We start from the raw sequence: 27,093 nt of genomic DNA, 5'->3' as shown, positions 1-27,093 counted from the left end.
GAAATCACTTGTTTTGGACACTGATCCATTCAGTCCAAATGTGGACGATAAAGAAGTCCATTTAGTCCTGAGATGGACGATGCAGAAATCTTGTTTTAGACACTGATCTGATTGGTCCATAAGAAGGACGATGAAGAAGCCTTTGATTTTGGTTTATTTTATATTAACCAGCCCAAAGAGAGGTTATTTGTTTTTGTTGATTTGTTTTCAGACAGGTTATTTTTTACACATGGTGGTACACGCATATCATAACAACATCATCCAAGATTTCGTGTGTGTATATTTGAGGTCGATGACTCAATATGTTCGATAAGATTGTGGCATGACCGATGGTAAAGAAGAACCAACTATCATGTTCGAGGACGAAACATATTCTGTCCAAGATCTTTATCACCCACGGATTGCAGAAAATTGGAGAAGTCCAAGGGACCTACAGTAATGTCCAAATCAAGAGGGGTAATGTGTGTTGTACTCTTTTTCCTTCACCATGGTTTTGTCCCAATTGAGTTTTCCTGGTAAGGTTTTAATGAGGCAACATTAAAGCACGTTAAAAGCACTAAATGGTTATGGCATCTAAGGGGAGCGTTATGAACCAGATTGTGGATGACTCATAACCAAAAGATTATAATTTGTAATCTTTCCATTTATCTATGACGGTGTAATCTCTTATATAAATAACCTTTATGTTATGAATAAAGATAGACTTTTCACTGTTTTCACAATAATTATTAAGTAATTGCAAATGCGTCTGCCGTCTGTGCATATAACACGAGAAAGGAATGGAGTAAACCGTATGGTTATTATGATAAAATAATCTAATAGTATTAATTTTTTCTGTGCACCTCTAATAGTATTAATTAATGATTAGTTTCTCGCTAAACATGTGTTATCATTTCTTTTGACTTCTTGTGCAATAAAGAAAAGATGGTGAAATGAGCCTGCAAATAAAAGAATATATTGTTATTATTTTATTTTTTCACGACGTTATTGTCTTTTTGTTGAATTGCTTTTGGATTTGTTGCAAAGATCAAAACCCTATATACACACATACATACATGCATTTTATTAATAAAAAATTAGAAAACCACAAAATGTGACTTGTCAAGTATGCAACCACTGATTCTTGTCTCCCAATCCCTTCCATTGCTTTTGTTCAGTGGATTCAATCATTCTTTTTAACCATGTATGATTCGGTCAGGCATCGGAACTGGAGCAAGAACGACTGGTGTCTTGCACAGAATGACTTGAGCCTCCCGTCTAATTCCAGAAAAAAATTAGCCCACAGATTTTTCAACTGGGGTTTGGAAGAACATGGTTCAACCTTTGCTTTACAGGGTCTAGACATGCAACCACGCAGACATTGTGGACAAACTCAACCCTTGCTTTCCAACGTGCAAAATGACTTTGTTGCTAGTAGGGTTCGAACAATAGGGGAACGTTTGTAAACGCAATCCCAAATCATAAAACACTTGCACGCGGGCAATAATCATTTTGCAATAAGATTATAGGTACCCTAAGATTGTACCTCATCAGTAGTATCATACATATAGTAATATAGTAATATATATAGTATATTATCAACGCAAACGATTCATTGTATTTTTTGGGTAATGGTTAATTTAAATATGTTAAATTTTCACCATTTTAAAAAAAAAAAATCTTGAGACGCATAAAGAATTAAAGAGTAGGTGGAAATGATGAATGTATTTTTCACTTTTATCTTTCCGTTAGAGCATGATTATTGGCGGATTCTTAAGAAGATTCTTAAAGTGGAGTTCTTAGCGGAATATAAGAACCGGTTCTTAAAATTCTTATTTAAAAACCGGTTTTTAAAACTCTTATTTAAGAACCATTTCTTAAAACTATTATTTAAGAACTGGTTCTTAGCTTTTTTAGTTAAAAGTTAAAAGACGGGTTCTTATATCCCGCTAAGAACCCTACTTAAGAACCCCGTAATAATCATGGTCTTATCGCTGTCACCTGGCGGGTCATAATGATGGGGGTACGCAGTGGTAAAAAAATAGTTTTTTTCTTCAACAGTTGCTCACATATTCCTCTACATAAAGGGCTATAAAATTCCAAAAGGAACTCACTCATAAAAAGAATATCACTCTTTACAACCCTAATTTCCTAGAATGGCGGATGTTGCTACCGAAATTGCGAAGAAGATGGAGGAAAAGGCGGAACCGTCAGTGACCGTGGCACCAACTAAAACGGTGGTGGCTGCAACGGCGGAAGAAGCTGAGACCAAGGTGATGGTGACACCTCCTAAAGCGGTCGAGGCTACAAACAAATCGGCGGAAGATGAGGTGAAGCCAACCGAGACGTCTAGCTTGGTGGGGAAGCTTGAGACAGACGTGGAGATCAAAGCTTCTGCTGGGCAGTTCCATCACATGTTCACCGGGAAACCACACCATGTTTCTAAAGCATCTCCAGGCAACATTCAGGGCTGTGATCTGCACGAAGGCGATTGGGGCAAACCCGGCTCCATCATCTTGTGGAATTACGTTCATGGCAAGTTAACGTTGTTATATATATTTTCCTTATGTATAAGATTTAGAAAAAAATATAAATTTTAAGCATGTAACCGCTTTGTAGATTTTTCAGTGACTAAAAAGAGATGGTTCTAGTGTATATATCGATCTTAATTAGGGTTCACTAATACATATGTCGATATATTTTTAACCTTTTTTTTAACAAAGTTTTAACCTAAAACCTATATTAACTATTAAACGTTATATTGTTGGTGCAGATGGAGAGGCAAAGGTTGCAAAGGAGAGGATCGAGGCGGTGGAGCCGGAGAAGAACCTGATCACGTTTAGAGTTATTGAAGGTGATCTGATGAAAGAGTACAAAAGCTTCTTGCTCACGATCCAGGTGACCCCTAAGCACGGTGGGGCAGGGAGTATTGTTCACTGGCACCTTGAGTATGAGAAGATTAGCGACGAGGTTGCTCATCCCGAGACTCTCCTCCAGTTCTGTGTGGAAGTCTCCAAAGAGATCGACGAACATCTCTTGGCCAAGGAATAAAGGAATGTGTGTTTGTGTCTGTTTTTAATAAAGAAATGTGTGATGTGCCTTTCTTTCTGTATTTTAATTAAACGCAATAAGGGATTAAGGAGCCAAGTCCGCGTTTGTGAGAGATATAAATGATGAGTGTGCCATGATTATGTGTGTATAATAAGATCAATTTACGTTTGAAGTTGTATCTTTGAGAAGCGACGTGTACTAGCTATGATGCTACTATATTATAATAAGACTGTGGTGTAATTTGTATTAATAATATCTGTTTGGATTTACGAATCCCTATCATCATGATTACGAATCCCTATCATTATGAGCAGTAAAAAAAAAACTAACGAGCAGTAGCTTTTTCGTGTATAGTTTTGCTTATACCAGTAGTATAGTACTAAATGTACTTTATCAAAAAATAGTACTAAATGTACGATTTGTGATGTGATTTTTGTTTAATCAAACTACGAATGATAAATATATTAGGAATTTGGGTAATAACATGCAACATACATGTTTAAATTTTGGTGATAACACAGTAACACAAACCAACAAACATATATGTCATGGTCGATAGCATTTTACGTGCGGTAGATTACTTATTTATTGTGTTCATCTCACCTTTCATCCACCAAAAGAAAATTACCGAAAAGCCGTAATAGATAATCAGTCACCTTCAGACACTATTATATTCTTTCATTCAAAAATAAAAGTTCCACCGAAGGAAAGTAGCACTTTTGGCAATGAGAAAATCACATATATTTGACTCTCTAATTTCCTCCTTGCATTTTCAACTAATAAAGTTTCTCAAAAGATTATGAAGAATAAAAGCTTCGGATTTAAAATACGTCCGAGTTTGTGGTCTTTTCAAAACTTGAAGCAAAATCGCATCCCCTCCTGCAATTATCACACTATCAAAATGATGAGCACTCATGCTCTCTTTCAGCAAAGAGCTTTAGAAGTCATAGCTGATGCGAGAAGGTGATTATCTATTACGGCTTCTAGGTAGTTTTCTTTTGGTAGGATACTTGTGTGAGATAACAAACTAAGTCACACATTGGAGAATTAGACAAAAAATAGTGTCTAATATGTAATGAGATGTCCAACTCTAATTAGTACGAGACCTTTTGACAAGGAGCTCAAAAGTAAATCTATGCGGGTCAGCCAATTAGGCCCAAAGTGGACAATATCGTACTAATCGGACAATATAGAGTTGGACACATGATTTCACAATCCCAACAATTGGTATTAGAGCGGTTGACAAGAAATCTGTAAGAAGACCAAAATTACCATTCGAGTAGGAACGAGACCCATCGAGTTAGGATTGAGAGGTGTGTGTGGCAGAGATTAAGTCAAGATCCTGGAAGTCAGTTGTGGGACACAAGATGAATGTGATCCTTAGTTTGAGGGGGAGAATATGAGATAACAAACTAAGTCTCACATTGGAGAATTAGACAAATAGTGTCTAATATATAAAGAGATGTTCAGCTCTAATTAGTACGAAGCCTTTTGGAAAGGAGCCCGAAAGTAAATTCATGCGGGCCAGCCAATTAGGTCCAAAGTGGACAATATCGTACTAATCGGACAATATAGAGATGGACACAAGATTTCACAATCCCAACAACTTGATGTGCTGAAATGTGGTTCGGGTGGTATTCTTTGATGTTGTTGTTCTTACCATTTTTGGAGTAAAATGGGCCTTGATGAAAAGCTGATGGTTGTTTAAGCAAAGATTTGTACCTGTGGTTATGCTTCATGCTTTTAATATAATATACTGAGGGAAAGAAAATGTAGAATCTCTACAGAAGCTTTGAATACACACATGATTTGGTGAGAAACTGAGCATTTAAAGACGCCACATAATGGAAGCCGGTTCCCAATAAATTATTGGACATTATTAGCACCGAAAATTGGGTGAAGCCTGAAAACAATTAAGATTTTACGGGTAACCAACAAGAGGATAATATAATAAATAGGAAAAGGAAGGAAAATCAAAATCAAAAAGAAATTTCTCTACTTCTCTAAAATACATTTTATAACTTCAAATACGAAGTTTTTTACTCTATAAAAAATAATTTCAAAACTTCAATTGAGATTTCCTATTTGTTTACATTTTGGTCCCGACAGTTACATATCACATTTATGATTTTTAAATATTTTTTTCGTTTATCTTTTTAATATTTAAAATTTTTATATCTCATAAATTTTCTTTTTTTTATAAATTTAAGTTTTTCAATTAAAATTAAATAAAACTTTAGAATAAGATTTAAAATATTTTAAAACTAAATTTAGAAAACAACATTATATAAAAGAAACTTACAAAAACAAGCATTAAAAACTACATGAATACATAACTATTACACAAATCTAAATATTACAGCAACACTAATATTCATGTAATTTGACCCGAAACCTCCAAAATATTGTTCAAACAATTTTTTTTGTAACCGGAGATGTTTGTTGTTGTTATTTGATGTATTTTCCGTATAAATCTTTCTTATTCAGATCGAATGAATTCACGAGTATTAATATCATCGATAGAAGTTAAGTCTTTTAACAATATTTTTTTTCTCTTTTACTTTCTTGTTCAGATCTAATGTATTTACAAGTATTAATATCACTCGATTTCAATAATTTTTAGTTCGTAATCTACAAATTAAAAATAAAAAGTCATTTTTACTTCAAAATGCATTACGAAAATAATTTTATGGATAATATGATATTTTGTTTGAAATTTATTATTAATTATGTATTTCTATTTAAAATTTTCTATTTTAGTGTAATATTTTATCAATTAATATTGTTGTTGTAATTTTATATACGTGCTAGTTATTTACAATTTTTTATGAATTTAAATTTATTATGACAAATATAAAGACTATAGTATAAAAGAAAAATAGTTTTCAAGTTAATTTTGAAATTTTGCTTTTGGAGAACACATTTAAATTTCAAATATAGAGTTTTGGAAACTTCAAAATAGTGTTTTTTTTTTTAGATGCTCTACATAAGTTAAGTGAATGTTGACAATACAATCAACATAAATTTAAAATTAAAAAAATAATATTTCTTGATAATTTATAGAGATTATAGAATAAAAATTTAAAATTATGTAATAACAAAAACAGTTTTTATACTCTATTGTCCCTTGAATAAAGGTAGAGCTTTGAAATCTAATAATATGCCAAATTTTAAATTTCTAATTAAAATTTAAATAGGAAAAATAATTGGTGGTTACTTGAAGTATTGACCATCACATAATTAACTATGCAGACTAAACTAATGTATGCTTAACTACACGAAGTATATGTTATTCATGGCAACATCCCTCAATTTAATAATATTATGTAGTTAACATCACAAGCTTAATTTCATTAATTAAAAAAATGCCGTGGACTTCTAAAACGTTAACTCTATTTAATTCTCCCCTTGATCAATAAACCATTGTGGAGACTTCAAAGACTTGCATGTAGTTAACATGCAAGAGTGATGTATCTCTACTTTTCTCTAATGTAGGCAACAACTACGTAGTTAACATCCCAAGTTCAATTTACCTGAAAAGTCTTAAGGTTGAATTCCAATGTAATTGTCTGAAATCACTTATATCCAAGAATCTAGCCATCCCACCAGATTCCGAAAACCTGAATCAAGCAAACGTAAATCCACTGTAACGTTGTCAACAACAACAAAAAAAACATTTGAACATTAAGTTCTTCAAATTCGGAGTAAGACTTATTATTAGAATTATGAAGAATGAAAAAGTTACAAGTCTCTGAAGAGTCTTGTCATGAAGAGACATCCACCAGAAAGCATTGATTGCATACTAAGAGCAATGTTAGGGATATGAATGCTCTGCCTTATGTGCACGGTGCACCCACCCATACTATTCCCCACTCTCTTCATCCCTCACCTTTACCCTGAATTATTATTTATGTAAATTAATAAGTTGAATTTCTAATATCATCATATGATATATGGAATCTGTAAACAAAATAAATTACCTGTACATGTGAGCATCAATGGCAGATTGATGATCATTTGAGTCCATTATGCAACCTTCAATTACCCAACATTCTCCACACGAGTCTAGTTCCCATCCTTTTAGTTTTACTTCCTAATAACCATTTAAATTATAACTCTGAAATTTAAAGCTACATCCACAACTAATCGGATTACTAATAAAGCTATGATACCTCGATATATTGACTGAATGTCGCAATAGCTTCAATGCCTTTTCCTATTGCATCTCTTGGCTTTGACAAAATATTCATCCGCAGCCCAAGCGCTTCTAACGGCTCCTTAAGATCTTTGATCAGACTATCTATACATTCATTTGATCCGGCAAGTCTCATTCTCACCATTTCAATCATAATTTTCACCACTATGTATGCAGCTAAAAACATTAGAAGATTATAATATTAATAACCATATATCACCATAAACCCATAAGAACAAAAGAGGATTTGATCCATGATTGTTTATTTGCGTTTACGTGGAACACACATGCAAATAAACCATTGTGGCCTACATCATAATTAACTAACCATCATCCAAGTAGTGGTTCTCTGTAACAGCACCATGTCTTGAAGTCTCCATAATGACTCATGAGATGTGTCTCGATGCCATCTCTGTTCAACTCTACTCCTTTGTCGATCACGTTTCTATACCCTACTCTGTACAAACAATGTCTCCCTCCTCTCTCCGTTATAAACCTAGTGAGCCCCATACTCGTTATTGCATTCGTCACTACTGTACTTCCTATATCCGTACTAATTATTATAAGTCGCATAAACTAATCAATCGATAGGGAACATCCAATCTGGGTTAAGATAGAGTGAACAGAATGTATCAGATCCTAACTTGTCTAGAACGTCCCACGTAAAGAACCCTCCTGACCCATTACCAGCATTCACTACTATCTAACAAAAAAAAAAGAACGTTATAATATGTATAGAAACATTAAAGCAGGGAGATCTTATAAAGCTAGACTCTTGCCTTAAATCCTTTGAGAGGAGTATCATAGTGATTGATTCTCTCTTAAATAGTTTATCTAAGGTGCTTAGAGTAAGCGCGACTTTAGACTGTCTATTTGCGTACTTTAATGCAGCTAAATCACATAGTATCTTCTCCACTTCAGAAAACGTTAATCCTCCTCTCTTGGTAAAGAACTTGAGACCGTTTCTTGTATACGGTAAATGAGAAGTCATCATGATATATGAATCATCAGAATACGTCAATCTCTGTCTCTCAGAGTCCTTTACCACCACATTCAACGTTCCTCGACAAAAGAATCAATGTCATGAACGATATTGCCATTATGGTAGACGATTTTGCTCTCTTTAGACTGTCTTGATCTCTGCCAACCCAATTTGTGAATCTTAAGGGAACGGCTTGATGTCTATCTGTGCATCTCCTATCTTGACAGTGGAGGAAAGTCAACATCGTTGACCTTTAATTTTTGTGCTTCGTCCAACAATATATATACATATTCATTAGCAGAAACTAAGAAAAACTTGAAGAGTTTCTAGAAAGTTTGCTTCAATTTTTCAATAGTAGAAACATATACAAATGTACATATATAACGGGTTGTTTTATATTCAACATGTACAGCTAAAGACCAAAGCAGAAATAAAGGCAAACTTGTCTTTCCATGAGGAGAAGAAGAAAATAACAACCACATCTTCAAGGTCTCTCTTGAACATTTCTGCACCTTAGTCCAATCGCTTAGTTGCATCCATGGTGTCTTCTTGGATCATGAGATCCTTGTAGCCTGGACCATCAGTCCACTCGAGCATGATCTCCATTTCTCCACGCTCCCCATTCTTTAGTCTAAGAATCGTGTCTTGTTTGACCTTCCCCATTGTTCCAAGTGATGCTGCTCTCTTCAGCCAAACAGTTGGTCCCTCCTGGACGGATCCTCTTGATTGCATGTAAATCTTAACTCCATCTGATGGGCTTCTAAGAAAGGACTTATGCCTATTTCCGCATCACCCATTTTGTCATCTCCCGAGAATCAGTCTTTATCTGACATCATATGAGCCAAAAGCAATGCATCAAGTCATCAACAATGTGAAGCTAATAGATTAGGTCAACTAAACATGTTGTGTTGTGTAAATGGTAGGTGAAGATAAAAACGCAGTCACTGGTTTCTCAGGGAGACCATTGTAATAGACGTGAGAGAGCTTACCAGACGGATTGGATCATCCAGATGTTTAATGGAAAGGGTCAGTTGTTCGTTCCACACTGGATTACAGTTACTATTGATCACACGCGTCTTCAGTTTCTAAAGAAACGACCAAATAAAAGGGTTTCAAAAGAGATGAAAAATAAATCCACAAACAGAAAATCACAAAGTAATGATGATGCTTCACAGGGTACACAAACTCATGGATACAATCAACTAGGCCAAGTCAGTGATTCAATCATGTCTCATTTTCCTTAATACTCGATCTCAGGTAACAATTTTCCTGTAACTACACACTAGTGAATTTGAGAGATGACCTTCAACAAGATTGTGCGTATAGCCTGAGCTTATGTGAATTTGAGAGATGACCTTTGAACAAGATCATGTCGAAACTAAGACACATGTATCGATTACAAAACAAAAGAAAATGCTATAAAAGGAGATTGACCCTTAAACGAGATTATGTACTAGAAAACAAAATGTAGTCTGTTGTTTAGCAAAGAAACGAAGATCAAACTGAGATCTTGCTCACATGGTGGCCACCAATACCGTCACATTGTGACTCCTCCATGTAACTATAAGTCTATAACTCTATACGATCTATAAACATATTCAATGCTCGAAAGGTCCAATCTTTAATTCAAAAAGCAATCAGCTTTGTTCACTAAATATTAAAAATATTAAAACAAAAAGTGAAAGCAGAGAACATGAAACAAATATTAAGACTTTAGTAACTCTTAATAAGTTAAATAGTCTTACAAAAACTTTCCAAAGTCTTACCAAAACTTTTGTTATAACTTATTAGGATTCTTACTAAACTTTTGGTAAGATTTTGTAACTTATTAAGTGTGTTACTAAAGTTTTAATATTTTCTTATGTTCTCTGGATATGCTTTCACTTTTTGTTTCCTTTTTTAAAAACTTATTATTTTGTAAACGGTGAAAACATTTAATAGATTAATATATTAGTCCATTAATTTTTAAATAAAATTATAATATAAATATTTTTAATTAGTTTTGATAGTTAACTTAATAAAACAGTAAAAGAAATTCAATTTTTTAAAGATATATTATATTTAAATAAGACAAGAGCATAATAACATTAGCAACTAAAATAAACTAAGAAAATGTAAAAAGTGAATTCTTAAGTTTAAGAACTTTACTTAGTCACTTTTAATTTGATACTGTTTTTCTCTTGTTTTCCATTAGTTACAAAAAAATTGTATTAAATATTGTTATGGTGAATTGATAGTTTAATATCAATTAATAATAATATATCTCTCTAACTAAATCTATTTTATTTAATAAGCTTTTTTGTACAATTATTTAATAAAAAAATTATTTCTATTTTATATATCACCATATATTAATAAGTTGTTTTCAAATGTGGAACTATAAGTAGGGTTAATTTTGGCAATTTCAATTTTGGGGCATTTCAATTAAAAAATTATATGGACTAAAATATAATAAATTTAAAAATAAATTAATCTATTTTAATTTGGACGGACACCTGTCAGTTAAAAGTACAAAGCATGTTAAAGCTGTCTAGAGTAAATGTAAATATGTAATTCAAATTATATTTTAGTGTATGAAGGTTTTGGCACACTGATTTTTTTTGGCAACGGTTTTGGCACACTGATATACGTATCTTTCTCCGTGTTTTCTTTTAGTCCCTAAGTTTTCTTTAAGTTTACAATCTTAACCAACTATGTTTATTTGTTAAAGAAAACTTAGCACTAAAACAAAACAAATTGGTGTCTACAAATTGGCTTTTTATGTACACATTTCGTAAGTATTTTTCAAATTACATAAGAACTATGATATGGTGTCTACAAATCATTAGGTTTTGAACTTTCAGTTTGATGCATCCTATTGTTTTCAGATTTTCTTCAGTAAAAAAAAAAGTTTTCAGATTATTTCACATTTTAATTGTATTGTATTTTCTTTTTAAAAAATATTTTATTTTCATTTTTATTGTATTGTATATTAACTGTTTTTAAGACAAAATAATTGAGAACGACTGAAGGATTATTGTTGTACTAGTATTATCCCCTTGCCAACGCACGAGTTACTTTCATTATTTCCCAAATTAGCTGATCATAAGTTATAATGATTCAAAGCATAAAAATAAAATTTTATTTAGTCATATTTTCTAAACCTAGATAACACATGTAAAACCTAGATAACACATGTAAAACTTGATTAAATATCTTCACTGAATATTTACTTGCACCCATTTTCATATTAAAATATGTTTCTCGTAGAAATTTCATTGATAGATTAGTAAAATTAGTGATGTTAAAAAGATAGTAAAATCAACAAACTATAAATAAGATATACATATGTTTCCCATACATCTTCTCCGTTTATTTTAGTCATATTTTCTAAACCTAAATAACACATGTTTAAACCGCACTCTGTTTTTCTAGTTTTCTTCTAACTTTTTTAAAAATGTCTACAAAGCTTCATCTATCTAAACATATTTTAGATAATTACAATTTTAAATGTAATCAGTTTACCTCTTTCACGAGAATAACCACTTTGAGAATCAAATAACTTCATACTTCTAATAGTAATATCCTTTGAAACAAATATCTGGTTTTCACTTAAAAAAAAAAAAATAGAATACAAAATAGAAGTAAACGATGATATCAACTTGAATCACGTAGAAAGAATCATAGAAAACTGTTGGATGAAGTGATACGATATAGACTGATGGATGACAAAAACAACGTGTGACATGTTGAAATGAATGCACCTACTACGTACCTTTGAATCGAGAAGAATTTGTTGGGCGAATGATTCTAAACCAATGGATGTAAGGACATTGAGGAATCTGGCTAATGGCTAATTGAACAGACACATACTGCCTGGACAATAATTAAAGAGAAGATGTTTCTTATTTTATTTTAATTTCTTGATTTCTTCCTAATCGTTACGTTTGAATTAAATTCATAAGATGCCACATTAATAATTTATTTCTAAAAATAATATTAGTTTTGAATATGCTCTTGAGTTTGTAAGTGACATGTAATTATAATATAAAGTATATACTATATAATACGTTAATAATGACATGTTATTATAATATGCTTCTTGTCTTTGACTAGAGGGAATTCTGCATCGTATGTATGTACGAGCATTATAGCTGCGAGGAAGTTATTGCTCTTAGGTATCAGAAGCAAAGTGCACTCGGATATGAAATTAATGTCTGGGAAGATCATTGGATTCCTTTGACGGCAGCAAGACCGGCTCGTTCCCGGGTTCCAGTAGTTAACCCAAAGATGACTGTCAGTAATCTCATTAATTTTGAAACAAAGGAGTGAGATGCTCGATTATTGGAACAATATGTAGATCAAGAAGATATACAGATGATTCAGAGTTTGGCCATAAACCTTACTCATAGACGAGATACATTCTGCTGGAGCTACACTAAGAATGGTCAATATACTGTCAAGTTTGACTATTGGGTTGCTACAAATTTGATGAGGGAAAACGAGGCTGCTGAAGTTCTTCAACCTAGCTTAAGCAAACTCCAAGCCTTTACTTGGTTAGTAAACGCGCCACAAAAGATCTGTCATCTTATATGGCAATTAATTTCAGGACAGGTAGCGGTAACTAGGAATCTGGTACGCCGCAATATGCGATGTGATAATTATTGTCCGAGATGTGGAGAGCCAGAAGAATCTGTTACTCATGCGATCTTTGAATGCCCATCGGCTGCACAGGCTTGGGCATTATTATCAACACTATCGAGTCCCCAAATCTTTCCGGTACCAAGTATCTATGCTAATATGGATTACCTTTTTTGGAGGAAGAATAATATTATGAAGCCAGAGGATGACAGAGATCCTTATCCTTGGATAATTTAGTATATCTGGAAAGTTAAAAATGACAAGTTGTTTAGATGCATTGATAGAGACCTTTTGGAGCTAGTAAAGTATGCGGAGAGTGAGTGCCAAGCTTGGTACAATGCAAGGGAAACTACACAAGTCACTCCACAGGTACATATTGCTGATGACACACATGCCTTAAGCTTGGGTAATATTTGTATGGTGGATGGTTCATGGACCTCCACAGCTCAGTTTAGTGGAATGGGATGGGTTTGGAAGGATAGCAGGGGAAATGTTCAGCTCATGGGAACAAGGAATCTAAGGAGGCGTGAGACACCTTTACACTCGGAACTGGAAGTGCTACGTTGGGCAATGGAGAGCATGATACAACACTCGACCTGCCAGAGATTTGGGACAAATTGCAAGGACCTTATTGCAATGATAGAGCAACCACAAGCTTGGCCCAACTTCTCAACTGAGCTGGAAATCATTCAAACTCTTCTGTTGTGTTTTTCGGACTTTAAGAATGCACGTTCTTTTCATTGACCTTTATGTTATGTTGGTTGTTCTATTCCAGTCTGGTTACCCAGACCACCTCAAGTTTGAGTAATAGAATAGCCGTTTGCTGCAAAAAAAAAGACTGGAGGGAAATTCAAAATTAGGCCATTTTTTTTTACACCAAACGGCTATTCTATTACTCTAACTTGAGGTGGCCTGGGTAACCATACCGGAATAGAACAACCAATAAAACAAAGAGATCTTTGAACAGAACGAGCATTTCTAGCTAGTGAATCTGTAGTTTCATTATGCGCCCTTGGAATATAGATGAGCCTAAATTCCGGAAAATACATCTGAAGAATTTGGATGACTTCCAGTTCCATTGAAAAGTTTGGCCAAGCTTGTGGGTCTGCGACCATTGCAATCAGGTCCTTGCAATCTATCCCAAATCTCTGGCAGGTCGAATGCTGAAGCATGCTCTCCATTGCCAATTTTAGCGCTTCCAGTTCCGAGTGCAGAGATGTTTCCCGCCTCCGTAAGTTCCGTGTCCCCAAAAGTTGGATCTTTCCCATGCTATCCTTCCAGACCCATCCAACTCCACTGAAATGATTAGTGGCGGTCCAAGAACCATCCACCATACAAATATTGTCCAAGCATATGGCTTGTGTGTCTTCAACAGTTCGCGCTTGTGGGGGAGCAGGTACATTATCCTTTGCATTGTGCCAGGCTTGGCACTCACTCTCTGCATACCTGACAAGCTCCAATGGATCCCTATCTATGCCTCTGAATAACTTATCATTCCTAGCCTTCCAAATGTACCAGATTATCCAGGGATAAGGATCCCTATCCTCCTCCGGTTCCATAATGCTATGCTTCCTCCAGAAGAGATAATGCATATTAGTGTAGATACTTGAGAGTGGGAAGGTTTGAGAGCTTGACGGTGCTGATGATAATGCCCATACTTGTAAGGCCGGTGGGCACTCGAAAATCGCATGAGTAACAGTTTCTTCTGGCTCTCCACATCTTGGGCAGTAGTTATCGCAGCGCATATTCCGACGTACCAAATTCCTTGTGACCACTACCTGTCCTGAAATCAATTGCCATATAAAATGACAAATCTTTTGTGGCGCCTTCACTTTCCAAGCAAAGGCTTGAAGCTTAGTTATACTGGGCTCTTGGATATCTTTTTCCTCATCATTCTTCAATATATTTGTAGCTACCCAATATCCAGATTTGACAGTATATTGCCCATTTTTGGTGTAATTCCAGCAAAAAGTATCCCATCGATGATTATAACTGATGGCCAAACTCTGGATCAACGGTATATCCATTTAATCAACATACTGTTCTAGTAATCCAGTATCCCACTCCTTTTACTCAAAATTAATGAGACAGCCTACGATCATCTTTGGATTAACTACGATCAGCTCTGGACCTAGCCGGCCTTGCTGGGGTCGATGGAATCCATGGATCCTGCCAGACATTAATTTCATATCCAGAATGCACTTTGTTTCTGATACCCAGTAATAGTAGCTTCCTTGCCGCTATAATACTTGTCCACACATAAGATGGGCTATCCACTGTCCCAATTCGTAAAGGCGAACTCAGACGGTAATATCTTCCTTGAAGTACTCTTGCTACTAATGATTCTGGGAATTGTACAAGGCGCCAAAGCTGCTTTGCTTGCTAGCAAAGCAAGATTAAATTCGTGGATCATACGAAATCCAATACCCTCCCTCTTCTCTAGGCGCACACATCTTACCCCATTTCACCCAGTGAATTCCTCGTTTTGGTGGATTTGAACTCCACCAGAATTGTGCGATGGCACTTGCAAGGTTCTCACATATCTCTAACGGAAGTAGGAAGCTGGACATGACATAAGTCGGAAGGGCCAGCAAAATGGATTTAATTAGCACCTCCTTTCCTCCTTTAGATAGCCATCTACCAGTCCATCCATTCACTCTGTGCAGCAGCTTATCTTTTAAGAAAGCGAAAAGCCTACACTTAGAACCACTAATATCCTTTGGGATACCCAAGTAGGTCCCCATTCCCCCTTCATTTTGTATCCCAAGTGTATCCTTAAGCAGTTGTCGACCATTTGCTGGAAGCCTCTTACCAAAGAGTAATGACGATTTATCAAAATTAATACATTGACCAGATGCTTTCCCATATTTCCTGACCACTTTCATAACTTCTTCACATTCACGAGGTCCGCCTTACAAAAGAAAAGGCTATCATCAGCAAAGAGAAGGTGCGATACCGAGGGGCTAGCGCGTGCGACTCACATCCCCGTTATCTTTCCTTGATTCTCTTCATGATTAAGAAGGCTAACGAGCGCTTCCATGCATAGAATAAATATGAAAGGAGACAAATGATCTCCTTGCCGTAAACCTCTTCCTGGAACTATGTTTCCCCTTGGTTCTCCATTCATGAGAACTTTATACTTGACCGAGGTGATGCATCTCATAATCCAATCAATTCATGTTTCTGAGAAGCCTATCTTCCGCATGACAGCTTCAATGAAAGACCATTCCATTCTATCATATGCTTTACACATATCCGTCTTTATGGCCATCCTCTTCACTCTTCCACCTGGCTTTGTTCTCAGCGCGTGGAACATCTCCTGAGCTATCATGATATTATCTGTGATATGTCTTTCAGCAACAAAGGCTGACTGGGTTTCAAATATTCTCTGCGGCAAGACCTTTTTTTAATCTTTGGCATAAGACCTTAGATATAATTTTATAACTTACGTTACATAAGCTAATAGGCCTAAACTTGGACATTTCATTTGGCCTAGTCGTCATAGGTATTAGGCAAATATTAGTATCATTTAATCCAGGCGCCATTGTTCCTTCAAAAATGAACTGATTAACTATATGAGTTAAATCTTCTTTGACAATGTCCCAGAACTTCTGATAGAAAAGGGTAGTCATTCCATCTGGCCCTGGAGCTTTTTCCGGATACATATTGAAAAGCGCTAACTTAACCTCCCATTCAGTTACTGGTGCTGTAAGGTCCTCATTTATTGGCCCAGTAATTGTCGTCGAAACCTCTGCTAATGCGTCGGTTATATCCTTTGGTTGGAAGATTCAAATATTAAATTTGGCCGTTTATTTGACTGGCGTGTGATGTTTAAATATATATTAACGTACAAATATGATTTTTTAACTTGCATGTAATTTTGTTGGGGTCAGCCTAATATAATGGTCGCAAGGCCACTATCATAACTTTCAGGTAAATTAGGACTGACATGGAAGATTTTGGAGCTACTAGGACATCTACTCTCATCATGTATTAAATTTAAATCAAGATATTTTTTTATTTAGGTAGAGGTGCATGAATCATAGTATTAGAACTAAAATAAAATGATTTTATAAACCAAAAATATAATCAATTTTACATTTCCAATATAACTTTATATATTAAATCTACTTTTTATCTTGTTAAATAACCAATAGATTTTTATTTAAAGCATTTTCATTTAACTAATCGCACATTAAATAAAGATATATTAGTCTATTATACAGTTTTCTTAATTTTGGTGAAGTATATCAAAGTGGCATTGTTTAAGAAACGAATGGAATATATAAAAATCACATTTATCACTTTAGTTCTTACTATGAGAACACAGTCCATAAATAATCTAAAATCAACAAACACTAGTGACACATGTATGAACATTCTAGTTGATTCAATACCACCGGTTTAGCTTTCCGAACCGGTGGGTTTTTTATCATAGTTTAAAAAAAAAACATTCTAGTTAACCAGAAAAGAGAAAGAGTTTGATTTGAATTACATGAGGAAGATCATTAATTGTAGACATGGCAAAACTTAATTAACTTCAACAAATATACTGAGCCAACAAGATGCAAATATAGTAAAATCAAAATATATTTGTCAACTGTTTATCAGTTGTATAGATTTTTCTAACACATGCACATTTATGAAGTATATTTAATATATGTCTCTCGGGGTAATCAATATTTTTCTTTCACTACGACGGTGTTCGAGCTCAGGTTATACTTCTCCACAATAAATTTATAAGATATGGTATATTTCTGCCAGATTGCTACAAGATAAATCATACAAGATGTTAATTAACCGGATAACTTCAGTGGGACATTGAGCGGCTCCGGATAATCAAGACATGGAAGAGACGATGATAAGAAGAAGTTAGGTGTCTACATAGATCATGAGATCATAGTGAGACTCATAGATGTCTGATGAAACATATGAATCTTTATCTATGCTTCGTTGGTTTTGGTCCTATCCGTCAGTCATGTTCTCTCTCTTACTGTATTTTCAGTCATAAACTTTTAGCTGAAAGATCATGCCCCATGTGATGCTCTGAGCACGTGATTCTGTTTCCATGTTACTTCCACTTACCTAAATAAATCATCTTATGAGAAAATTGATTGTGCTTTTCATAAAATGATCTTCATGTAAAAAGATCGACATCTTTATAGAGTTTTGTCTTCCACCGTTCCTAGTTAACCATGGCTCTTCTTCCTTCTTCAAATTTACGCGTTTTAAGGAATTTTTAGGTTCGATTATCCTAAAACTAAATTAACTTATAATACAACTCGACTTTATCCCGAGGATCTTTATATAACCCTACAAAACTGTTTTTTATTTGCACCCAATTGTTTCATTCATGTTAGAGAATGATAGCTTTTCTGCTTTAGATGACTTAAATTAAATCCCCTTATCATGATGGTGCTTCTGACTTTTAACGCTTGCAAAATTAAAAAGATCGAGGAAGATACATGAAACATGCTTAGTGGTGTTCTGAAACCCGACCCGAACCTTCGGTCGAACCGGTAAACCCGGTGACCCAGATGTAATCCGGTTTGAGTTTTAGGAAAAATCCATTATTTAAATACACGGTAAAACCCACAAAAAACTGTTAAAACCCGGAATCCGGCTACCAGTTGAACCAGTGCGTAATTTTTAATTACATTTACTTGGATTTTCCGGTTACAATATTAGAATTTGTTACGTATTCTAATTAAGAAGTTAAATTTTTAGTTTTTTCTCAAAAATAAAAAGATCAAATGATTATGTTGATTATGAATCTATTAACAAAACTAGTTGATGTGATTTGGCATTAGTTTATTTTTGTTATCATACTTTATTACAATTTTATGTTTTATTTTTTGCTTATTTTAGATTTTAATTTTAATTTTAATTTTATTATTCACATTTGACATTCTAATACTTATAAAATTTAAGCCTTGATATATTTTTATTCTATGTCACAATTCTTAACTTTTTACAAAATTGTTAAATAGTCTAAATTTGTTTTTGATATTTTGTATGTGAAATAAAAATAAAAAATAAAGAAAACTAAAGTTAAGTATTTTCAAATATTTTTAAAACATAAAAAATTCTTATATATTTCAATACCTAATATATTATTATATAACAAAATAAATAAATTTATTAATCCGCGGTTCATCCGCGGTCGATCCAGTAACCCGGTGACCCGGTAAATTGTCCGAGTCGGGTTTCACCGTGGCCAACTAACTAATCGACCATCCCGTTAATTATAACCAAGTCCCTATTCAAAATGTATTTAGGTATATGCCTCAAATCAAGTAAAGTTTCTTTTTTTGCTATTTAACCATGTTAGATATAGCGTATATCTATGAAATATCGCCAGCACAACTAAAATATGAATTTTGATATAACTATCCTCGAACTTCTTTTGCTAGATGCTCTCAAATAATAATATAAATATATTCCATATAAGTGAGGCTTCTAAGAGCAGTTTTATTGGGGTTTCTAAAAGGGAGTTTCTTAAAAAAAAAGCAATGTGTGAACCCCATTAAACCATAAAAACCAGACTCCAAAATCATGAAATAAGGATCAATTATGATGGGTTTTTTGCACTGTTCGCAGGCCCCACCGAAACATGGCGACCCGCGATTAGTGCCTTTTTCTTTTTAATCAGACAAAAAAAATAAATTTTCTTTTTTTTAAGAAACCCTCAAGTGAGTTTCAGGGATAATGCTGCTCTACGATTTTAAAAGACTTACTACGTTCTTAAGTAAAAGAAACGTGTTACTACTCAAGTTTAATATGGGAGGTTTGTACCGTGGAACCTAAAAGCAGCAAGGTTCTGGACAATGCGGTCGAACGTATGTCCCGTTATGCTATTTCACAGTGCTCAACTTCGATAACGATCGTTTACCATTTATCACTTCATATTCTACCAGAAATAAAAAGAGAGTTCTTTTTCCTAATTTAAATTATATTAATTTCTTCCCAAAAATGGGGATAAGAAAAGGTATAAACCGGCAGAGAGAAATTCTCTCTGGCCCAGTTCCCTAGGTGCCGCTTCCATGGCTTCTCCCTGCAGTTTCAGCTTGGTTCCTCACTTTTCTACCCTTTGAAGCAGCTCGCCATTCTCATGGCTCCATTGATGTGTTCGTCTCCTCCGCCGCGGCTCCGTCTTCCGTCTTTTCCGCCGCAGCTCCGTCCTCTTGTCGATCCGCCGCCGTGTACGCCTCTTCACTTGCCGCTTGAAGCTCCCTCTCCTCCAGAACCGCCAGATCCACCTGACTCACCCTTCCATCTCGTGCTCCTTATGCTCTTCGACACATCATTAACCTTTTCTCAAAAGATTTTCAAATCTAATCCTCTAGTCGATCTGCCGCCGTGTACGCCTCTTCACTTGCCGCTTGAAGCTCCCTCTCCTCCAGAACCGCCAGATCCACCTGACTCACCCTTCCATCTCGTGCTCCTTATGCTCTTCGACACATCATTAACCTTTTCTCAAAAGATTTCCAAATCTCCAGATCTAGAATCTCTTTTGTTGAATATGGATTTTGTGATCAGTGTTGGTATTGTCTCTCTTGTGTCTGTTGGTGACACAAGCTTAGCCTCCAAGCGTTTACTTCCTGCAGGTTTATCTCAGAGATTCTCAAACTTATGCTTCACTGATGTGTTGATATAATTGGTTTGGTATCTTGGATTTTCTCATGGTTCGTGTATGTATCTCGCGTTGGTGCGGCCTTCTACTGCAGTATGCAGTCCTTTTACTGTTTTATGCAGTTATACCTTTGTGGTATTCAAGTCCTTTTGTGTTCAGCTATGGCAGCTTGATGGATTAATGTTCTACATTTCCATTCATCCCGTGGATCGGGTTTTATCGGACGTCTATTATCCAAGTTCTTTCATTATGGAGCTTGTTTTTCTCACAGTTTCATCAACTACTTTATGTGGTTTTGGTGCAGGGAGTTCAATGTTAGAGATTAGAGATACTTTAAATACTAAAGTTCTAATCAAAGGCGGTTTAGCCATGTTAAGGATTGTTAATTGTGCACTTGATGCTGTTTCAATCTCGGGATGCATATCACTCTTTGTGGTCGTTAATTCCCAAGGCTTCGTCTCACTTTTCAGCTTGATGGTCGTTGAGTTTAGAGGACTACTTTACGTCATTGGTTGTTTAAGCGTGGTGTTTGCCCCTATCTTTATTTACTGTATTTGCTTCCTTGTAATAATTGTTTCTTTGGCCATGATGGCTATGTTATCATGTTTTGTGAACACTTTCTCCATTCTTGGAGAGTAAGATTCTATAAAATTGAGGTTTGTCCAAAAAAAAAAGGAAAGGTATAAACCGGCATCGAAACGTTGGAAAACCTAAAACGCGGGAGAAAACAAAAGAACAAGCAATCGAAGCACATCATGGACCTAGATCTAAAAGAGAGAAGAACTTAATGAGGGAAAGAAGATATAGGGAGCACGAAACCACAACTCCGATGAATACAGATGGGTAACAATCTGATGTCACAGCAACTTCACAGCGGAAACCAAGCTGTAGATCCACCCACGATTAATATCCATAGTCAGAGCCATCTTCGGGGGTGTCCCACGGCCCCGAACGCCAGTTTCCACAGGAAGATCTGACTCTCAAACCTTCCTTCGCCAAGCTCCGCTGCTCCTCGTCGTCACACAAGTCTTGAGCACCGCGCACAAATCTTAAATTCAACAGACCAAATTCAAAAGAAGTTTCCGCATCTAAGAGAGACATATCTCAAAGAACCGTTATTCATAAGAAAGGCTCATCGCCACCGGAAAACCATTACAGCAAAGGCACAAAAAGAAAATCCTGATTCTGATGTGTAAAAGCCCGATTGGCCTCTGACGTCCTCTAGCAGAAAGCGACAACTATCCTCCAAAGAGCCACATGACATCAGCTTCAACCTAGAGGGCCACCGCTTCAGTAACCTGACAGCCGCAAAGAAAAGAAAGTTTGTATCTCCAACGGAATATGATTTTCTGTCAATTAAACTTAGAGTCCGATGGACAAAAAAGGAAAAGAGGGAGGGAGCATCTTCACGGACCGAAGTCAGACGACGAAGACCGGAGAAGCTCCTCTCAGATTGAGAATTTGGAAAAAAAAATTGATAAAAAATGTGCATGAGTTTACTCGCCACTCAAACACCCTTGAAATTATAAAAAGACAGTTTGATGTGCATGTCAGAAAAGAAATCAACATCATCTGGAGATAATCGATTAATTTCTTTTATGCTGTAAATATTGTATTTTATAATCGAGTTTTAATTATAAAATAAATCTCAAACAACATATGCAAAAAAACAATCATAATACTATAGTAAAATGATTTATTATTTTATGGGTTTTATTAAATTAAAACATCAAACAAAATCCGTTGCAATGCAACGGGCTCCTATCTTGTATATATATATATAAAGTTGGCTTTTTCCCTTCTTATAACATGTGGAAGGAGGGTTTGTTGACATGTGTCTTCATGTTTTTTTTTTGTATTTTAAATCCTTCTTCTTTTAAATTATTACAATTTACTCCATAAATTTCTAATTGTGTACTATCTAATCCTTCTCGTACTTATTGGTCCAAAATAAATAAAATAATATAAATATATTTTAAATTTTAAATTTATTAATAACTAAAAATACATAAACTTTCACCATTTTATTATTTTTTTACTAATTTTTCTTATTTTATTTACAAATTAAATATTTATTTCACTATTAATATCATAAGATAATCAAACTAAGAATAAGATATTAGAGCACCAACACAAATAACCAAGAAAACGAGCCAGATGGAGAATAATAATCGAAAGGCCAAAGCCACCAAGAAGCAGGAAGATATATGCTTAAAGCACCGGAATCACAACCAGTAGCTAAAAGGTAAGAAACATCTCATAAACTAAACACGAACATACAAGACGACCATGCAAGTGAAAAAACACAAAGCTCTGGATAGAAAAGACCAAAGCTCCAAGAGACTAACTCCGCACACCTATACCAAAGGAAACATGGAAAGAAAAGAAACAACTTTAGGAAGGGAGAATGGAAGACAACCACCAAAAAATCAGAAACTAAACTTGAGACCAAAATTACTTTCCAAGCCCACATAGCATACACGAACGAAAACATTATCTAAACCTCGAGTGGCAAACATGGTGAAAGGGAGAGCCACCAGAGATGCGATGAAAGCTGCAAAGAGATGCGAGAATAGAGAGGGAAAGAGAGACGAAACGAAATCAGCAAACTATGGAGCCGAAACATCAAAGACGACTAAACTCTGACCCAACCAAGGAGATACAATTCCTAACATCAGCTGAAATCTAAAGAAAAAGATGAGCAATCAATATTGACTGGAACAGCCTACAATACCGTGACAATCAACCGAACAACTGAAAACTCAGAAATCTGATCTACAACAAATACCATATAATCTCACAGGTGAAGAATCCAAAGAAAAACAAGAGAAAGAAGTGAGTCTTTTTTCGGTGATGGTGAGAAGCACCGCACACCAGAAAGGTAACGAACTACATAGACGGTGACGGCTCAAGTCAAAATATGAGAAGAGGACAAAAAATATCTTAAAAGTTTTAATTCTCAAAAATATGAAAAAATATAATACAATTTTGACGTTAAAACCTTTAATCTTAGAATTAATCAACAAATGCGTAGATGCAAAGTTATTGAAATTCAATATTCTTTTACGTTAGAGGTTCACTTCACTATTAACAAATATTGTACACACAATAACACATTATTCAAAAAAACAAACACAAAATATATTAACTTATCACCTACTACTACATAACACATTAAAAACACCAAATAATGCTCTTAAAAAATAAAAACGACAACATAATTACATTATCAAAAAAATCATGCTCTTAGCAATAATAAAACAATATTCCGCGCGCAGCGCGAACACCCCCTTAGTATGATATAAGTTTTAGTGAGACACTCTAGAAAATCTTTGTATATCTCTAATAGCCATGGCTATTTGCATAAATATGTAAAATATATAAGTGAAGTTAAAGGCAATGTAAAAAGGATTCTCTTTCTAATAATTAAACACAAATGTAAACGCAGTACATATCATACGAAAATTCATCTTCACGCTAAAATATTGCTAAACAAAAAGGTTTTTGGATAAGCTCGAAGATAGCTTAGGTTATAAGTTTCCTATTTGTGTTAACACTAAGAAAACATAACATTAACGACGGCGAAATTTGTAGTAAGTTCGTCATAAAATAGACTTTACGAAGAATTAGCGAGGAAACAAGTTTCGTCGTTATCCGTTCGTCGTAACGCATTTTTCTTCGCCAATTCGTCGTAAATTAGCGAGAAACACATTTCGTCGTAAAGACGAAGAAAAGATTTCGTCGTAAAAACCACGTAACCTTTCCACGTAAAGAGGACGCTACATTTCCTCGTAAATACCTCGAAAGTAATTCCTCGTAAATTACACGTAAACCCTTCCACGTAAAATACTCGTTAAGCTTTCCTCGTAGTGTTGACGTAAACGTTTTCCTCGTAACTTCCTCGTAAACTTTCCACGTGAGGTAGTCGTAATTTAGCTACGAATTTACTTCGATTTTTTATTTTCAAGAATTAAAAAATATAATAAAAATTATTTAATTTATTAATAAAAATATAATAAAAAAAAAACGTAAATGCGAAAATATGTTATACATAAATAAGTTTTGAATTTATAATACAACCAACGAAAAGAAAAAAAAAGAACTAAGGGCCGTTCATCGTCCGGTAGAATTCGTCACTCCTCCTCTGTACATCCGCCTCGTCATGTGTGCCGGATTACTCGCCTGGAATGGGATTTTGACGTCGCATGTTCCTCAACAAGGACTCCCATTCCGGATTTGAGGCCGCTACAACGTCCAGGAAGTCCTCGACTCCATCCATACGAGCTGTAAATGCAGATCGCGTCGAGTCCAACTCGTTACGCAGCTGAGTGACTTCATCATCCCGTCTCTGACCATAAGACGATGTCGCTCTCGGAACATCGTTGACGGAACCAATCCCCAACGTACGTCCCTTTTTCTTAAGGACAACCTTAAAAACAAAAATTAAATATTGTTAGTAAAAAGTTAAAGTTAAATTAAATGAATAATAAAAAAAAATTATTTTTTTTTTTAAATTTACCTCCTGGTAAATCCTATCCACTTCAAGTGTAGATAAGGTGACGTGTAATCCGTCGGTGGACTGCTGGGTCAGCTGGGTCTAGCGGTCTTCAACGTGACCAACCAAGTTGTTGAAGATCTGCTCGGACCTAGCATCTAGAAAATGGTCCGCCTTGTTCTTGTGGGTTCTCCCGTCTCTTTGGCCTAAACAAAATAAATATAAGAAAGTTAGAATATATATATATATAATTAATTAAATTAAATATTTAATTACCATATCAAGACGGACACCGGCGTGGGATTTTTGACCCGTAGAGTGAAGCATCGGCCCGTGGCCATGCTCATCTACCGTATGACGGGAGGCAGAGCAAGATTCGGTGACTTTAATGGAGTCAAGATCCGGCCAATAACGGATGAGGTCATCCCACACATCCGTGGTGAGCTCAGGGGGTTGGCCACGCTCATACCCCTTCATGATCCAATCACCCTTCCAGTTGGAGACTGTGTCCAACAAGCGAGCTTTCGCCTTTGCGTTAAATGCTTTCTTCACCTTCTCATTGACCCCCATGGACTAATGGTATTTTTGCTGTAACAGAAAAAAATTAAATTAAGAATTAGTTTTAAAAAATTAAAAAATCTAAATCATAAAAATTCAAAGTATATATAATTAATTAATAGTAACTTACAGCGAAAATTTTGAACCACGTCTTTCTGACGTAGATCGGCGTCTTTTTCCAAAAGAGTTTAGGAAACTTATAGTTGAGATATGTCCTAATGAGTTTAGGATAATTAGATTTATATATAAAGGAGAGATCATGAGATGATCTAGTGTGTGAGTTGTGTGAGTTTGAGAGCTTGAGGTTTTTAGATAGTTTTCTCAAGATATTAATAAGAAGAGTTCTTATATTGTGTTATATATCTTTGTGATCGTGTGATTTAGATACTAGATTTGGTATCAGAGCCATTCGTTCAATCATGGGAGACATAGTTGCGGCAACAGAGAAACCTAAAGAAGAAGGAACATCTTCAATACAATGTCCGATGCTTACTGCAACAAATTATACAATATGGGCCGTGAGGATGAAGATACTCCTTAAAGTGCATACAGCCTGGGAGGCAGTGGAGACAGAAGCTCCTAACACCGAGAAGAACAACTTAGCGCTTGCTCTGCTGTTCCAATCGATACCGGAGAGCCTTATAATGCAAGTCGGAGAGCTCGACGTAGCAAAACAAGCATGGAATGCTATTAAGACAAGACACGTGGGTGCAGAGCGTGTGAAGGAAGCTAGACTTCAAACACTGATGGCTGACTTTGATTGTTTAAGGATGAAAGAAACAGAGAGTATCGACGATTTCGTGGGAAAACTGTCTGAGTTGACGTCAAAATCTGATGCTCTATGATCAACAATCGAAGAAGCAAAGATTGTTAAGAAATTTCTGTCAAGTCTTTCGCGTAAGAAGTATAAACAGATTGTTGCCTCGCTAGAGCAAGTGCTTGATCTTAATACAACAAGCTTTGAAGACATCCTTGGACGCTTAAAGGCGTATGAAGAACGGATCAGCGAAGAGAATCAAGAAGAAGATGATAAAGGAAGGTTATTATACACAAGTAGTGAAGGACAAACTTGCCAATCAGCTAGACCTCAAGGCGACCACTCTTCTCGAGGATACTCCGATGGAGGAAGTCATGAGTACAATGATTCATATAGGGGCAGAGGTCGTGGAGGACACTCCTTTGACAGAGGGAGAGGTCGCAGTCGTTATAATGGAGGAATAAACTACAACGAAGGTGGAGGAAGAGGAGAAAACAGAGACGCATCTCACATTACTTGTTATCGATGTGATAAGCTTGGTCACTTTGTGGCGCAATGTCCGGAGCTTTTATTGAAGTTGCTGGAAGCTCAAGAAGCCGATAATACAGAGACACAGGAAGCCGACGAGCTCATGATGCATGAGATAGTATTTTTGAATGAGAAGAAGGTGCTGCCAAAGAAGTATGAGAGCGATAGTCAAGGAGAAGACATTTGGTATCTTGACAACGGAGCATCGAATCATATGACTGGGGATATAAGGTATTTTCAAAGCTCGATGATAAAATATCTGGAAAGGTACACTTTGGAGATGATTCTCGTATAG

At 35.4% G+C, this 27,093-nt stretch overlaps 3 protein-coding genes, 2 long non-coding RNA genes and 1 pseudogene across 5 annotated transcripts; 3 read left to right on the top strand and 3 right to left on the bottom strand.

The window, feature by feature from the left end:
- The first annotated feature begins 2,083 nt into the window (after window positions 1–2,083).
- LOC106326827 (MLP-like protein 31) lies at window positions 2,084–3,299 on the top strand. Its single transcript, XM_013764760.1, has 2 exons — window positions 2,084–2,514; window positions 2,753–3,299. The coding sequence occupies exons 1-2, from the start codon at window positions 2,136–2,138 to the stop codon at window positions 3,028–3,030; spliced, it is 657 nt and encodes a 218-aa protein (XP_013620214.1). The 5' UTR covers window positions 2,084–2,135; the 3' UTR covers window positions 3,031–3,299.
- Window positions 3,300–4,859: 1,560 nt separating this feature from the next.
- Window positions 4,860–8,216, bottom strand: LOC106323659 (annotated as a pseudogene).
- A 387-nt stretch (window positions 8,217–8,603) lies between these two features.
- Window positions 8,604–9,756, bottom strand: LOC106326100. The gene is made up of 3 exons (XR_001267144.1): window positions 9,511–9,756; window positions 9,197–9,292; window positions 8,604–9,033 (listed from the first exon to the last, which is right to left on the bottom strand). It is a non-coding gene; the product is annotated as an uncharacterized LOC106326100 (long non-coding RNA).
- A 10,182-nt stretch (window positions 9,757–19,938) lies between these two features.
- On the top strand, window positions 19,939–20,484 carry LOC106323657 (sulfated surface glycoprotein 185-like). Its single transcript, XM_013761745.1, has one exon. It carries the CDS (start codon window positions 19,939–19,941, stop codon window positions 20,482–20,484), a length of 546 nt encoding a protein of 181 aa, XP_013617199.1.
- Window positions 20,485–20,863: 379 nt separating this feature from the next.
- On the bottom strand, window positions 20,864–22,039 carry LOC106325283. Its single transcript, XR_001266859.1, has 2 exons — window positions 21,875–22,039; window positions 20,864–21,758 (listed from the first exon to the last, which is right to left on the bottom strand). It is a non-coding gene; the product is annotated as an uncharacterized LOC106325283 (long non-coding RNA).
- A 3,893-nt stretch (window positions 22,040–25,932) lies between these two features.
- LOC106323656 lies at window positions 25,933–27,093 on the top strand. The gene is made up of 2 exons (XM_013761744.1): window positions 25,933–26,313; window positions 26,428–27,093. Exons 1-2 carry the CDS (start codon window positions 25,933–25,935, stop codon window positions 27,091–27,093), a joined length of 1,047 nt encoding a protein of 348 aa, XP_013617198.1.

The sequence above is a fragment of the Brassica oleracea genome, chromosome C2 (genome assembly GCF_000695525.1).
Source record: "Brassica oleracea var. oleracea cultivar TO1000 chromosome C2, BOL, whole genome shotgun sequence".
Classification (NCBI taxonomy): Eukaryota; Viridiplantae; Streptophyta; class Magnoliopsida; order Brassicales; family Brassicaceae; genus Brassica; species Brassica oleracea.
The sequence above is the reverse complement of the archived record's forward strand: the minus strand, read 5'-3'. Positions and strand labels throughout refer to the sequence as shown.